This window comes from Salvelinus sp. IW2-2015, linkage group LG33, assembly GCF_002910315.2.
Source record: "Salvelinus sp. IW2-2015 linkage group LG33, ASM291031v2, whole genome shotgun sequence".
In the NCBI taxonomy this organism is placed as follows: Eukaryota; Metazoa; Chordata; class Actinopteri; order Salmoniformes; family Salmonidae; genus Salvelinus; species Salvelinus sp. IW2-2015.
Genome location: NC_036872.1, coordinates 9,566,746 through 9,579,001, shown reverse-complemented (window position 1 = coordinate 9,579,001; position 12,256 = coordinate 9,566,746). Strand labels below are relative to the sequence as shown.

Here is a 12,256-nt window from a genome sequence, read left to right as displayed (position 1 = left end):
TCATGTCAGACTTGCTTTAAGTGTCCGGTTCCGCCCAGGAGCTTTTGATCTCCTCAAGAAGCGTTTTACATCCGCCCTATCCTTGTTACTCCTGACGTCACTAAACAATTCATTGTCGAGGTTGACGCTTCAGAGGTGGGCGTGGGAGCCATTCTGTCTCAGCGCTTCCATTCTGACGATAAGGTTCATCCTTGCGCTTACTTTTCTCATCGCTGTCGCCATCGAGCGCAACTATGATGTGGGTAACCGCGAACTGCTCGCCATCCGCTTAGCCATAGGCGAATGGCGACAGTGTTGGAGGGGCGACCGTCCCTTTTGTCGTTTGGACTGACCATAGAGCCTTGAGTACATCCGTTCTGCAAACGACTTAATGCACGTCAAGCTCGTTGGGCGTTGTTTTTCGCTCGTTTCGAGTTCGTGATTTCTCATCGCCCTGGAAATAAGAACACCAAGCCTGATGCCTTATCCCGTCTCTTTAGTTCTTCTGTGGTTTCTACCGACCCCGAGGGGATTCTCCCTGAAGGGCGTGTTGTCGGTTGACTGTCTGGGGAATTGAGAGACAGGTAAAGCAAGCACTCACTCACACTGCGTCGCCGCGCGCTTGTCTAGTACCTTTCTTCGTTCCTGTCTCTACTCGTCTGGCTGTTCTTCAGTGGGCTCCTCTGCCAAGTTAGCTGGCCACCCGGCGTTCGGGTACGCTTGCTTCTATTCGCCAGCGGTTTTGGTGGCCTACTCAGGGCGGACACGCGCCGTTTCGTGGCTGCTTGTTCGGACTGCGCGCAGACTAAGTCAGGTAACTCTCCTCCTGCGGTCGTCTCAGACCGCTTCCCATTCCTTCTCGACCATGGTCTCACATCGCCTTAGACTTTATTACCGTCTGCCTTCGTCTGCGGGGAAGACTGTGATTCTTACGGTATCGATAGGTTCTCTAAGGCGGCCCATTTCATTCCCCTCGTAAGCTTCCTTCCGCTAAGGAGACGGCACAAATCATCATTGAGAATGTGTTCAGAATTCATGGCCTCCCGTTAGACGCCGTTTCAGACAGAGGTCCGCAATTCACGTCACAGTTTTGGAGGGAGTTCTGTCGTTTGATTGGTGCTTCCGTCAGTCTCTCTTCCGGTTTCATCCCAGTCTAACGGTCAAGCAGAAAGGGCCAATCAGTCGATTGGTCGCATATTACGCAGCCTTTCGTTTCGAAACCCTGCGTCTTGGGCAGAACAGCTCCCCTGGGCTGAGTACGCTCACAACTCGCTTCCTTCGTCTGCTACCGGGCTATCTCCGTTTCAGAGTAGTCTTGGTACCAGCCTCCTCTGTTCTCGTCCCAGCTCGCCGAGTCCAGCGTTCCCTCCGCTCAGGCTTTTGTCCAACGTTGTGAGCGCACCTGGAGGAGGGTCAGGTCTGCACTTTGCCGTTACAGGGCGCAGACTGTGAGAGCCGCCAATAAACGTAGGATTAAGAGTCCTAGGTATTGTCGCGGTCAGAGAGTGTGGCTTTCCACTCGTAACTTCCCTTACGACAGCTTCTCGCAAGTTGACTCCGCGGTTCATTGGTCCGTTCCGTGTCTCTCAGGTCGTCAATCCTGTGCTGTGCGACTGTTCTTCCGCGACATCTTCGTCGCGTCCACCCTGTCTTCCATGTCTCCTGTGTCAAGCCTTTTCTTCGCGCCCCCGTTCGTCTTCCCTCCCCCCCCCCGTCTTGTCGAGGGCGCACTATTTACAAGGTACGGAAGATCATGGACATGCGTTCTCGGGGACGTGGTCACCAGTACTTAGTGGATTGGGAGGGTTACGGTCCTGAGGAGAGGAGTTGGGTTCCATCTCGGGACGTGCTGGACCGTTCGTTGATTGATGATTTCCTTCGTTGCCGCCAGGGTTCCTCCGAGTGCGCCAGGAGGCGCTCGGTGAGTGGGGGGTACTGTCATGTTTGTCTTTGATCATCATGTCTTGTCCCTGTGCTTCCCTCTGCTGGTCTTATTAGGTTCTTTCCCTCTCTCTCCCCCTTCCTCTTTCCCTCTCTCGCTCTCTCTCTCTATCGTTCCGTTCCTGCTCCCAGCTGTTTCTCATTCTCCTAACGACCTCATTTACTCTTTCACACCTGTCCCCTATTTTGCCCTCTGATTAGAGTCCCTATTTCTCCCTCTGTTTTCCGCTTCTGTCCTTGTCGGATTCTGTTTGATGTTTGCTGTCCTGTGTCCTTGTTCCGCCCTGTCGTGTTTTTTGCCTTCTTCAGATGCTGCGTGTGAGCAGGTGTCTATGTCAGCTACGGCCTGTGCCTTCCTGAAGCGACCTGCAGTCTGTGGTCGCGTCTCCAGTCGTTCCTCTCTACTGACGAGAGGATTTCAGTTTCCTGTTTTGGATTTACCTTTGATATATCCAGGAGAATCATTGTTTGTTTGATACTGGAATAAAGACTCTGTTTCTATTACGTCGCTTTTGGGTCCTCATTCACCAGCATAACACATGGACCATGTTTATGCCTCAGTATATTTATAGTGTGTTCGGGAAGTATTCAGACCCATTGACTTTTTTCACATTTTGTTACGTTACAGCCTTATTCTAAATTAATTAAATAGTTTTTTCCCCTCATCAATCCACACACAATACCCCATAATGAGAAACCAAAAACAGGTTTTTTTAATTGTTTGGGGAAAAAATTAAATATAACATTTACATAAGTATTCAGACCCTTTACTCAGTACTTTGTTGAAGCATCTTTGGTAGCGATTACAGCCTTGAGTCTTCTTCGGTATAGCGCTACAAGTTTGGCACACCTGTATCTGGGGAGTTTCTCCCACTCTTCAATTTTTTCTTTAATATTTTGTCGCAAAGAAAAAGCCATATCTCCGACTGGTCAATAAAAAGAAAATATTAAGATGGGCAAAAAAACACAGATACTGAACAGAGGAACTCTGCCTAGAAGGCCAGCCTCCCGGAGTCGCCTCTTCACTGTTGACGTTGAGACTGGTGTTTTGCGGGTACTATTTAATGAAGCTGCCAGTTGAGGACTGTGAGGAGTCTGTTTCTCAAACTAACACTAATGTACTTGTCCTCTTGCTCAGTTGTGCACCGGGGTCTCCCACTCCTCTTTCTATTCTGGTTAGAGCCAGTTTGCGCTGTTCTGTGAAGGGAGTAGTACACAGCGTTGTACGAGATCTTCAGTCTCTTGGCAATTTCTCGCATGGTATAGTATTCATTTCTCAGAACAAGAATAGACTGACAAGTTTCAGAAGAAAGTACTTTGTTTCTGGCCATTTTGAGCCTGTTATCGAACCCACAAATGCTGATGCTCCAGATTCTCAACTAGTCCAAAGAAGGCCAGTTTTATTGCTTCTTTAATCAGAACAACAGTTTTCAGTTGTGCTAACAAAATTGCAAAAGGGTTTTCTAATGATCAATTAGCCTTTTAAAATGATAAACTTGGATTAGCTAACACAACATGCCATTGGAACACAGGAGTGATGGTTGCTGATAATGGGCCTCTATGTAGATATTCCATAAAAAATCTGCCATTTCCAACTACAATTGTCATTTACAACATTAACAATGTCTACACTGTATTTCTGAACAATTTGATGTTATTTTAATGGACAAAAAAAATAGCTTTTCTTTCAAAAACAAGGACATTTCTAAGTGATCCCACACTTTTGAATGGTAGTGTACAGTCGTGGCCAAATGTTTTGAGAATGACACAAATATTAATCTTCACAAAGTCTGCTGCCTCAGTTTGTATGATGGCAATTTGCATATACTCCAGAATGTTATGAAGAATGATCAGATGACTTGCAATTAAATGCAAAGTCCCTCTTTGCCATGCAAATGAACTAAATCCCCCAAAAACATTTCCACTGCATTTCAGCCCTGCCACAAAGGACCAGCTGACATCATGTCAGTGATTCTCTCGTTAACTTCTTTGGGAAAGGGGGGGAAGTATTGAGTAGCTTGAATGAATAAGGTGCCCAGAGTAAACTGCTTGTTACCCAGGCCCAGAAGCTATGATATGCATATAGGTAGTAGAGTTGGATAGAAAACTCTAAAGTTTCCAAAACTGTTAAAATAATCTCTGTGAGTATAACAGAACTCATATGGCAGGCAAAAACCTGAGACAAATCCAACCAGGAAGTGGGAAATCTGAGGTTTGTAGTTTCATTTAAGTGATTGCCTATCCAATATGCTGTGTCTATGGGGCCAGATTACACTTCCCAAGGCTTCCAGCAGATGTCAACAGTCTTTAGAAAGTTGTTTGAGGCTTCTATTGTGGAAGGGGGTCGAATAAGAGCTGTTTCAACAAGTGGACTAGGCTGAGGCCAATGAGTTGTTTAATGCGCGGTCACGCGGGCGCGCCGTTCCTTCTTTTTCCTCTGTAATGAATACGCTATTGTCCGGTTGGAATATTATTGAAGATTTATTATAAAAAGACCCTAAGGATTGATTGTAAACATCGTTTGACATGTTTCTACAAACTGTAATGGAACTCTTTTGACTTTGTCTGGATTTTGCGCTCGCGCATTGTGCCTTTGTAATAGTGAACTAAACGTGCGAACAAAACGGAGGTATTTGGACATAATCGAACAAAACAAACATTCCTTGTGGAAGTGCTCCCAGTCAAAAGAGTTCCATTACCTCCGTTTTGTTCGTGGGAGAGCATTCCGACGAAGATCAGCAAAGGTAAGTGAAGATTTATAATGCTATTTCTGACTTTTGTTGACTCCACAAATTGGCGGGTAACTGTATGGCTTGCTTTGGTGGCTGAACGCTGTACTCAGATTATTGAGCTGTTGCGCCTTCTTCACCACACTGTCTGTGTGGGTGGACCATTTCAGTTTGTCCGTGATGTGTACGCCGAGGAACTTAAAACGTTCCACCTTCTCCACTACTGTCCAGTCGATGTGGATAGCGGGGTGCTCCCTCTACTGTTTCCTGAAGTCCACGATCATCTCCTTTGTTTTGTTTTGTTGACGTTGAGTGAGAGGTTATTTTCCTGACACCACACTCAGAGGGCCCTCCCCTCCTCCCTGTAGGTCGTCTCGTCGTTGTTTGTAATCAAGCCTACCACTGTAGTGTCGTCTGCAAACTTGATGATTGAGTTGGAGGCGTGCATGGCCACGCAGTCATGGGTGAACAGGGAGTACAGGAGAGGGCTGAGAATGCACCCTTGTGGGGCCCCAGTGTTGAGGATCAGCGGGGTGGAGATGTTGTTTCCTACCCTCACCACCTGGGGGCGGCCCGTCAGGAAGTCCAGGACCCAGTTGCACAGGGCGGGGTCGAGACCCAGGGTCTCGAGGTTAATGACTAGTTTGGAGGGTACTATGGTGTTAAATGCTGAGCTGTAGTTTATGAACAGCATTCTTACATAGGTATTCCTCTTGTCCAGATGGGTTAGGACAGTGTGCAGTGTGCAGTGTGATTGCGATTGCGTCGTCTGTGGACCTATTGGGGCGGTAAGCAAATTGGAGTTGGTCTAGGGTGTCAGGTAGGGTGGAGGTGATATGATCCTTGACTAGTCTCTCAAAGCACTTCATGATGACGGAGGTGAGTGCTACGGGTGGTAGTCATTTAGTTCAGTTACCTTAGCTTTCTTAGGAACTGGAACAATGGTGGCCCTCTTGAAGCATGGGGGAACAGCAGACTGGGATAAGGATTGATTGAATATGTCCGTAAACACACCAGCCAGCTGGTCTGCGCTTGCTCTGAGGATGCGGCTAGGGATGCCGTCTGGGCCGGCAGCCTTGCAAGGGTTGACACGTTTAAATGCTTTACTCACATTGGCTGCGGTGAAGGAGAGCCCGCAGGTTTTGGTAGCGGGCCGTGTCGTTGGCACTGTATTGTCCTCAAAGCGAGCAAAGAAGTTGTTTAGTTTGTCTGGGACCAGGACATCATGGTCCGCGACGGGGCTGGTTTTCTTTTTGTAGTCCGTGATTGACTGTAGACCCTGCCACATACCTCTCGTGTCTGAGCCGTTGAATTGCGACACTACTTTGTCTCTATACTGACGCTTAGCTTGTTTGATTGCCTTGGAGGGAATAGCTACACTGTTTGTATTCGGTCATGTTTCCGGTTGCCTTGCCGTGATTAAAAGCAGTGGTTCGCGCTTTCAGTTTTGCACGAATGCTGCCATCAATCCACGGTTTCTGGTTGGGGAAGGTTTTAATAGTTGCTGTGGGTACAACATCACCGATGAACTTGCTAATAAACTCGCTCACCGAATCAGCGTATTCATCAATGTTATTGTCCGACGCTATGCGGAACATATCCCAGTCCACGTGATCGAAGCAATCTTGAAGCGTGGAATCAGATTGGTCAGACCAGCGTTGAACAGACCTGAGCATGGGCGTTTCCTGTTTTAGTTTCTGTCTATAGGCTGGGAGCAACAAAATGGAGCCGCGGTCAGATTTTCCGAAAGGAGGGCGGGCAGGGATTTGTATGCGTCGCGGAAGTTAGAGTAACAATGGTCCAGGATTTTTCCCGCCCGGGTAGTGCATTCGATATGCTGAAATTTTTTGGGGAGTCTTGTTTTCAGATTAGCCTTGTTAAAATCCCCAGCTACAATGAATGCAGCCTCAGGATATGTGATTTCCAGTTTACATAGAGTCCAATGAAGTTCATTCAGGGCCATCGATGTGTCTGCTTGGGGCGGATATATACGGCTGTGATTATAATCGAAGAGAATTCTCTTGGTAGATAATGCGGTCGACATTTGATTGTAAGGAATTCTAGGTCAGGTGAGCAAAAGGACTTGAGTTCCTGTATGTTGTTATGAYCACACCACGTCTCGTTAATCATAAGGCATACCCCCCCGCCCTTCTTCTTACCAGAGAGATGTTTGTTTCTGTCGGCGCGATGCGTGAAGAAACCAGGTGGCTGTACCGACTCCGATAGCGTGTCTCAAGTGAGCCACGTTTCCGTGAAACAAAGAACGTTACAATCTCTAACGTCTCTCTGGAAGGCAACCCTTGCTCGGATTTCGTCTACCTTGTTGTCAAGAAACTGGACGTTGGCGAGTAGTAAACTTGGGAGCGGTGCGCGATGTGCCCGTCTACGGAGCCTGACCAGAAAACCGCTTCTTCTGCCCCTCCTACGGCGCCGTTGTTTTGGGTCGCCGGCTGGGATCCGATCCATTGTCCTGGGTGGTGGACCAAACAGAGGATCCTCTTCGGGAAAGTCGTATTCCTGGTCGTAATGTTGGTAAGTTGACGTTGCTCTTATATCCAATAGTTCCTCCCGGCTGTATGTAATAAAACTTAAGATTTCCTGGGGTAACAATGTAAGAAATAATACATAAAAAAACTAAATACTGCATAGTTTCCTGAGAACGCGAAGCGAGGCGGCCATCTCTGTCGGCACCAGATGTTATGTACTATATATTTTGCTAGAATTTTTGCATCACAACATTGTAAGGGGCCTCCAATTTTTTTTTAAATGTACTGGATCTAAATATATGTACCACTTGTATCCTGTTTCAGTAATAATGAATTCAGACCTTCTTGTTGAGTGTCCGATAATCCACCATTTACATAAGAGTGGTTAAAACATGCTAATAACAGTCATCTGAGTATATCAAAAAAAGTTTGGTATACCTCAACTGGTATGCCATCCAGCCCTGGAGTTTTCCCAGACTTAAAACCTCTTAAGGATTGGCCCCTTTCTTTTCCAATTTTCACCTAAAATGACATACCCAAATCTAACTGCCTGTAGCTCAGGTCCTGAAGCAAGGATATGCATATTCTTGGTACCATTTGGAAGGAAACACTTTGAAGTTTGTGGAAACGTTAAAGGATTGTAAGAGAATATAACACATTAGATCTGGTAAAAGATAATACAAAAAAATATATAATAATATTTTTTTTGTACCATCATCTTTGAAATGCAAGACAAAGGCCAGGTGCAGTTTAGATTTTGGCCAGATATTGTCCCTAACATTCTTACCCCCTAGCAACAGATGTGGGATACACACACACACACTTACATACTCAACCCCTTTCCCCCACAATCAACCATAAGCGCATATGCTTAACAGTTGTTACATCCCAGAGCTCAACTCAAGAAAGGACTTGATTTACGAATGCATATACAGTTACAGCTGTTTGAGAAAGCATGCAAGATTGAGAACATTTGAAAAAATGGGGAGATTTGATTAACCAATGTCAAGTCCTAGGTGATGGAGATCAGATACACCCCCTTCCCCTGAAACACACACATTGGTCCCCCGTTGTGACCATTTTCCCAAGCACCTCTGTGCAGTCAGACCTTTGATTATTTTGTGCCACCAGGGCACAAAATGTGTGCCACCAGGGCACATATATTATCACAATAATATAACCTCTCTCTGATTGTCCAAGTGTGACCCCCTCCCCATAGGTTACTGCAGCCAGTGTTGTCAGCACTACCACTACCTGGGTGGGGGTACCCCACCAGAATCCACACCGGCTAGGTACAAGGTCGTCAAGGTTCTCATTAGCAGCTTTGAGATTTTCTTTGTATATTATGCTCTCCCATCAGGGGGTTCTGGCTTTGTAGGACCAACCCTGCATTTACCACAGGTGGACTGCAATCAAGTTGTAGAAACATCTCAAGGATGATCAATGGAAACAGGATGCACCTGAGCTCAATTTCAAGTCTCATAACAAAGGGTCTGAATACTTATGTAAATAAGGTATTTCTGTTTTTTTGTTTTAATACATTTGCAACGTTTTCAAAAAAAATTGTTTTGCTTTGTCATTATGGGGTATTGTGTGTAGATTGATTAGGAAAACAATTAATTTAATGCATTTTAGAATAAGGCTATACTGTAACAAAATATGAGAAAAGTCAAGGGGTCTGACTACTTTCTGAATGCACTGTATCTGCTCATCATGGAGCCATAGTGCTGAGCTTGATGTTGATGGGATCGGACTCTAAATACGTGGTCATGTTAGCTCATTAAAAAAACGTGGTCAGCCTCTCCGGTAGTTAGCTAGCTAGCTAACGGTTAGATACGGTCCGGTAGGCTGTAACTGACGTAACCTAACGAAGCTAACATTAGCTTGCAAAGATACAAATCACGTCGCCAGATAGCAGCTGGCTAATTATATTGATTTGCTTTGGAATGTCTAGCAAGCATATTATTAAATCTAGTTAGCTAGCTAGATTTTGGTTTAGATAAACAAATGTAGTTCGCTAGCTAATTAGCTAGGTAATGTTAGCTACGTTACCTCAGCTTGACTTCTTTTCTGCTGCGCTGATGCTGGCTGATCGGATGCCTTCTTTTTTTGATGGGAAAAATCGATGGAATAGCTTCACTTTTCAACACTTGACGACCTGGCAACCCCATCTGGCCGAAAGTGCTGGTTACAAACACAGACATTTAGCTATTTCTCAACATAAACTGGATCCACCTTCAACGGGGCGGTACAATGTCCTGAAATCGCTATGAATTCTAGATATTGTGTTTTGCTTACAACAAGGAAATGAGATGCAGTAACGCTGGTATTTGCGTGTAGTGAAGAAATTATCTATTTTTATGACACATGATATATTAATAACATATTAATGGACATATATAGTGGAATATTTTTAACATTTTTAAAGCTAATTTCCTGCAATTCAACACATTTTGCTATCATATGCTATCTGGGGGGCCCCCTGGAGGTCGGGGGGCCCCCGGAGGTCGCAACCCAAAAAATGAATAAATACATTTGGTTGGGGGCCCCCGGAGGTCGGGGACCACAGGGCACGTGCCCTTTGTGCCCGTTCTGTAATCTGGTCCTGCTAGTGTCATCCTTGTGGTATTGAGAGATAAACATGGTAATGCTTTCACTGTTTGCACATAAAGGAAGATAGTTCATACATGATAAACTGCTTACTTTGTTATCCAACTGATCTTGTGTCCTATCTGTAAACCTGTGAACACCGTTCATTGCTGCTTGCAGCTATATTTTTAAATATGATTTATGTGATTGTTGGGGAGTACCTGAGTAGTGTGGGTCCAGGTCTTCCATCGATTGAAATGTAACAGACAAACACAGAGGTAACAAAGAACAGAACAAAATGAACAATTACAGTTAACAATTACGACTTTGATTTGGAAGGTGAATATTCTAGCAGAGGGGAAAGATGAGAAAAAGAATGAGAGGGAAAACGAATATATAATTTTTTTACATACAAGCAATTTATCTAGACATGAGTCAGGTTACCTACCTTCAGGTGCGATCCCACCCTGCACTCTAAAACAGAAGAACATACAGAACTGATAAAACTATCCTACTATACACAACTTCAGTACTTCCACAATGACTACTTTCTCCACAATTCCACCACTACTCCATGCAGACCTAAGATCAAATGTGTTTTCTTTCAAATACTAGCTGCTCGCTAACTGCTAGCCAATCACTAGCTGTGGTTGATTGATCTTGCCTGGCGCAATGGAACCAATGGGATAGTACAAACACAGTAAACCCCGCCCATCTGTCACTCCAGGTAGGCTCAATCAAACACTGAAAGTATTTGAAAGTTCAATAAAATTTTTGAACCCAGGTTGGACTCCATTTGGGCTTTTTACACTACTAAGCCGAACAGAGATAGTGTAAAAAGGGTACATGTACAGTACATGTGATCTCATAAGCTCGTTCCGCCCCATGCAGACTTACGAGGACCTGCGGCTGACAGAGCAGGCCCAGCTGGTCCACACGGACTGACTGGAGTCCTACAGGACAAGAGCAGAGCATCCATAACAGTTGTTGCATTGCATCAACCAATAGTTGATTGCTATGTCATCGACTGCACAGTCGGGCATCAGATTGCTACAGTGCCTAGTGAAAGTCTACACACCCCTTGCACAGTGTGCACATACTGCTGCCTTAAATATTTATTTAAAACTATTAAATTAGATTTTTTTCCTTCCGATCTACACAACTTACTCTACATTTTCAAAGTGAAAGAAAATGTATAAAACATTTAAAAAATGACTAACAATAATAACTAACTGATATCTTGATTGCAAAGGTCTTCACACCCCAGAGTTAATACTTGCTGGAAGAATCGTTGGCAGCAATTGCAGCTGTTGTCACGTTCGTCGTAATGTGGAAGAGAGGAGGACCAAGGCGCAGCGTGATATGAATACATCTTCTATTCATTATAACGAAGAACACTTAAACAAACTTTACAAAAACAACAAAACGAACGTGACGCTATATAGAAAATAGTGCTGAACACAAAACACTACACATAGACAATCACCCACAACCCACAATGACAAAACAGGCTACCTAAATATGGTTCCCAATCAGAGACAACGACTAACACCTGCCTCTGATTGAGAACCATATCAGGCCAAACACAGAAACAGACAAACTAGACATACAACATAGAATGCCCACTCAGATCACACCCTGACCAAACAAAACATAGAAACATACAAAGCAAACTATGGTCAGGGCGTGACAGCTGTGAATCATTTTGAATAATATTCTTTTAGGCCAACATAATATCCATTGTTCTTGTCAAAATTGCTCAAGCTCATTCAGTTTGGTTGGAAATGATTGATGTACAGCAATATTCTCTATACACTATCCTCTGACGTTATAGAGGCAGTGTCACGCCCTGATCTGTTACACCTGTCCTTGTGCTTGTCTCCACCCCCCTCCAGGTGTCACCCATCTTCCCCACTTATCCCCTGGGTATTTATACCTGTGTTTTCTGTCAGTCTGGACCAGTTCGTCTTTTTTGTCAAGCTTACCAGCGTTTGTCCTGTCAGCTCCTGTCTTTTCCCAGCCTCTCTTTTTCTCATCCTCCTGTTTTTTGACTCTTGCCTGCTCGGACCCTGTACCAGCCCGCCTGACCACTCTGCCTGAACCTGCCTGCCGTCTTGTACCTTTGCTCCACCTCTGGATTACTGAACTCTGCCTCTCCCTGACCCTGAGCCTGCCTTCCGTCCTGCACTTTTGCTTCTACTCTGGATTATCGACTCTTACCTGCCATGACCTGTCGTTTGCCTTGTTGTTACAATAAACATTGTTACTTCACACCGTCTGCACTTGGGTCTTACCTTGATACTTGATAGGCAGAGGAAGTTGCTCTCAAATTAAGAGAGCCACTACTTTTGCAAACAGATGGACCCCAATCAAGAAATTGTGATTCTTTATGAAAATATTTGCTCCTGAATGTATTTAGATGTGTCACAGCAAGGGGTGTGAATACCTTTGCAATCAAGAAGGTTAAAAATGTTGCATTCATTTCTGATGACATCATTTTTCTTTGACTTAAATGTGGAGTAAACTGTAGAT

At 44.8% G+C, this 12,256-nt stretch overlaps 1 protein-coding gene across 13 annotated transcripts in view; it reads right to left on the bottom strand.

Moving 5' to 3' along the window:
• The window catches only part of LOC111957921 (transient receptor potential cation channel subfamily M member 6), a 91,598-nt gene that overhangs the window by 16,639 nt on the left and 62,703 nt on the right, over positions 1-12,256 (bottom strand). For 10 of the 13 annotated variants that reach the window (XM_070436944.1, XM_070436942.1, XM_070436937.1 and 7 more), the window contains 3 exons: positions 10,622-10,677; positions 10,173-10,198; positions 9,946-9,966 (listed from right to left, as the gene is read on the bottom strand). In XM_070436944.1, coding sequence (XP_070293045.1) covers positions 9,946-9,966; positions 10,173-10,198; positions 10,622-10,677 — 103 coding nt within the window. Of the gene's footprint in view, positions 1-9,187; positions 9,320-9,945; positions 9,967-10,172; positions 10,199-10,621; positions 10,678-12,256 lie in introns of those variants that run through there. The other 3 variants (XR_011474688.1, XR_011474689.1, XM_070436946.1) reach the window with 2 other exon arrangements.